At 41.2% G+C, this 4010-nt stretch overlaps 1 protein-coding gene across 1 annotated transcript in view; it reads right to left on the bottom strand.

The window, feature by feature from the left end:
* Positions 1–537: 537 nt before the first annotated feature.
* Positions 538–4010, bottom strand: part of LOC119410409 (palmitoyltransferase ZDHHC3-A-like) — a 24297-nt gene continuing 20824 nt past the window's right edge. The window contains exon 6 of the mRNA XM_037677321.1: positions 538–605. Coding sequence (XP_037533249.1) covers positions 538–605 — 68 coding nt within the window. The remainder of the gene's footprint in view (positions 606–4010) is intronic.

The raw sequence follows: 4010 nt of genomic DNA, 5'->3' as shown, positions 1-4010 counted from the left end.
AACTATCTGGAACGTTCCACACCAGCAACATGGTCATAAGTAACCAGTAAGACATTGTTTGTATTCTTGTATCTAATGTTAAGTCAGAGAGAACAAAGAACAAATAAAGTGGGGAAAACAAAAAACTTCCCTCAAGAAAATTAAAAATACAATTGTTTCACTGTAAATTTTAAACATAAGTGAACAAATAAAATACTGAATTTGATGCATCTGAAACATTTTCACATTATAATTGACAAAAAATACATTTAGAATAAAATTCTTAAACTGCAGCAAACTAAACAATGAAAAGCACTGACAGATAGAATAAATAAAACACGTGGACTGATTTGAAAGAGTCTTCTGTTGTTAGCTGTCGTTTGTGTTGCAGTAGAAACATCATTTCACAGCACTGATCCCTGGTCAGTCAGCTTCACAGAGACAGGTGAAGAACGAGCACTGATGGAACACTGCAGCGCTCGCCATCATTTCATTGACCTTACATGGTTTAACTGGCAGCAGGTTAACTAAAACCAGTATTACTGTGAGAACATGAAGTCATTGTGAGACACTGATGAGCTCATCTGAGCTGTTCATGTAAAACTGGAGGTGGACTGCTGCAACACCTGAGAGTGTTGGGACAAAAGAAACTCATCACAGTAAAAACTATGAGATGTTTGGCACCAAGTAAAACAATGAGTCTGAGCACGGATCCATCTTTGAAGTGTCCCATCAAACTTGAGTCGTTTCAAAATATAGATGTTGATAGTCTTTGGAACACACAAGACACTGTTGGTTCAACTAAATCACAAAAGAACATTTGGCTTTTTGCAGCTGGAACTTGAAATGGTTCTGATTCTTGCATGTTGTTTGAGCATCTGACGAGGTCAGCAGCGACTTCAGTAACACTGACTCTACACATCTCACTGCTGAATTGACTCTGAGCTCAGAGCTTCATTCAGACGGGAAACGTTTGCAGGTGTATTAGGTGGCGTTTAATTTAACAAGGTTCATAAATAACTGAGGGATTAAATCATTAGTTTTTGTGCAGGGCTGCAGGAGCTGGTGTGGTAACAGAAGAGGGATGGGTACAAGCTGGACAGGTCACCAGTCCATTTCAGGGACAGAGAGACAAATGAGAAGGACCTTTCACTCTCACTCACACCAAGTGACCATTAGAGACACCAGTGATCTAATGTGCATGTTTTTGATCTGTGGATAAAAACTGGAGTACCCAGAGAAAACCATCACATGCACAGATGAAATAAAATCTAAAAAATAAATAATAAAAAATAAAATGGGGGAGTGGTGGCGCAGAGGTTAGAGAGGTGGGCTTGTGATCCGAAGATCGCCGGTTCACGCCCCGGCCCCGACAACATCAAAATTGTGGGTGGGGTAGGTGAAACACCCACACTTGCCCCCACCCTCATTCGCCCCACTCTGGGCCCATGAGCAAGGCCCTTAACCCCCACCATGTGCTCCCTAAACAGGTCTCTCTTGAAAATGAGTTCTCGTGGCTCAATGAGACTAACCTGGATAAATAAAGGCTAAATGAAAAAAAAAAAAAAAAAAAAAAAATGGGTCTACATTTATTCCCACTGTTCCTACGGAGTCCTTTTTTAAATTTTATTTCTCAGTTGCTTCTTCTTCAGGGATCACCACAGTGAACTAACTCACATGAAGACGTGGCGATTGATTTTTACACTGGATGTCCTTCCTGACAACCACAGACCACTGAGCTACCACAGCCCTGTGTGTGCAGCACAGAGCTGCCATCTAGGGCGCCTGAGGGAGCAGAAGGTGGGGGTTAGGGACCTTGCTCAAGGGCGCAGTGGGGCAAATGAGGGTGGAGGCAGTGCTTCACCTTTCCCACCCACATTTTGATGTTGTCAGTCCGGGGGGTTGAACTGGTGACCTTCCGACCACAGGTCCACCTCCTCTACTCCTCTAACCTCTGCACCACCACTCCTCCTAGTCTTTAAAGTAAGAAACTTAGTTCTAGTATTTTCCAGGTTTGGATAAGTGTGAAAAAATAAACTGGGTTTGAACAATCATTTGTGTTTCCAAACTCTAAATTAATATGTCTCTTTTTTTATACTACAAGCCAGTTTTACAAAATGAGCATGGTATTTATGGAAGACCACCAACACTGGAGTTATGACCACAAACTAACCATAAAACACTTTTCTCCCATTGTCCACCTTTCATGCATACTGGTAATTGGATTTTTTTTTTCATGGTGTTAAAAACAAATAAAATCACCACTGTAAAAAAAAAAGTTACAAAGAATTTACAGATTTTTTTAGAAGACCAAAAACAAAACAAAACAAAAAGGCTAACATTTGGCTAAAACATTTCAAATGTACAGAAAACTATGAAACTTCAAAACAGGAAGCTGTAGACCACTCAAACTCAAGTTTCTTTCGGCTGCTCCCTTCTGCAGAGGTCACCACAGCCAGTGACTCACTGGACGCCCATAGTCTCAGGACTTTAACCACTTCAGTGACCACCAAGTTACCGCAGCCCCCCATTATGTCCCATTATTCCACAAAGAAATACCTAACTACCACCAAACCAACTGCATGACCATGACAGCAGAAATGTTTCGTTTTGTTTTCAACTTTGTAATTTGGCTGAACCAACTTTTGAAGAAGCAGCAGCACGAAGAAGCACAAAGGAAGTTTTGATACAGCAGAGATCAGAAAACAGGTTCATCACAGTGTTGGCAGAACAACAGACTGACAGAGCTGCTTTTCTTTGCAACAAATGGCATTCAAAGGTTTAAACAGTGCACGTGTTTGGCAACATAAAAGGAGTCCCCTGCTTGTGAGGGATGTAAATGGTGCTGAGCAGTGGGAGCAGGTCCCTCACACCACATACTGGTAGGTCTCAGCCTTGCCATGGTCAGGGGTGGAGAAGGGGCTAAACCACATTAAGGAGAACTGGTGTCCAAATACCGCCCTTATGTTCATCCACTTAGTTTTTTTAGTCCATCTTCGCTCTTCTTTTTTCAACTGCTCTATGCCCTGAAAATGAGAGACAACCGAACTTCAGTTGGTGTGCTTTCTGATCCACCCAGTAAGCACAAACCAAGGAGTAAAGAAAATGGATTTTTATTCAACAAAAATATCATCTGGGTCAGTCTTTTCTTGTTGTGGACTCTTTATAATGAAACGATCTATGTTTCATTGCTTTCCCTGCGCACGACTGTCCCTTCTGTGTTAAAGTCATCTCCATGTTGATATGGGACGATGTTCCCTCCCTTTGTTTTAATGTCACAAACAAAAAGATGTTCAAAGCTGGAGTGGCAGCTTGGGTTGGACCATTTCAGGTTACAAGTACACCAGCAGAGCAGGTCTGATGGGTTGAACAGAACAACAAATTCCAAAGGAGCTTCCGCCCTCACATGGAACTATTTTATTTCAAGAGGAACATTTGGCACAAGCAGCAGAATGAAAGGGCAAGCTAGGAAACATGAGCAGCTCTGATGAGGACCACTTTGTAACGACAACAGTCATAGCATCTCTACTGCTGCAACTTTGTGGGAAGATCCTGCTCTGTAGAGGTCAGGATCAAGATCAAAGTAGTCCTGGGAAGGAAAACTAGCAACCACAGGTAGAATCCAGTCTCACTGATCCATACAAAGGATGAAGGCTGGCCCTCATCGACTAATCCAACAGAAGAGCTTGTAAAAGTGATAAAGCTGAAAAAAGCCTCGTTTCAGTTTGTTGCATAACGCACCGTGTGGCTGCAGACATGTTGGGGGCGCAAATTTCAATTTTATGGTGGACCTGTTCCTGGCAACTACAAACCGGATTCCAAAAAAGTTGGGACACTAAACAAATTGTGAATAAAAACTGAATGCAATGATGTGGAGAAGGCAAATGTCAATATTTTATTTGTAATAAAACAGAATAATTTAAAACGTAATAAAATAGATGACAGATCAAAAGTTTAATCTTAGTAAATGTAACATTTTAAAGGAAAATATGTTGATTCAAAATTTCACAGTGTCAACAAATCCCAAAAAA

This window comes from Nematolebias whitei, chromosome 5, assembly GCF_014905685.2.
Source record: "Nematolebias whitei isolate Nwh7 chromosome 5, NemWhi1, whole genome shotgun sequence".
In the NCBI taxonomy this organism is placed as follows: Eukaryota; Metazoa; Chordata; class Actinopteri; order Cyprinodontiformes; family Rivulidae; genus Nematolebias; species Nematolebias whitei.
This window is presented reverse-complemented; position numbering and strand designations above follow the sequence as displayed.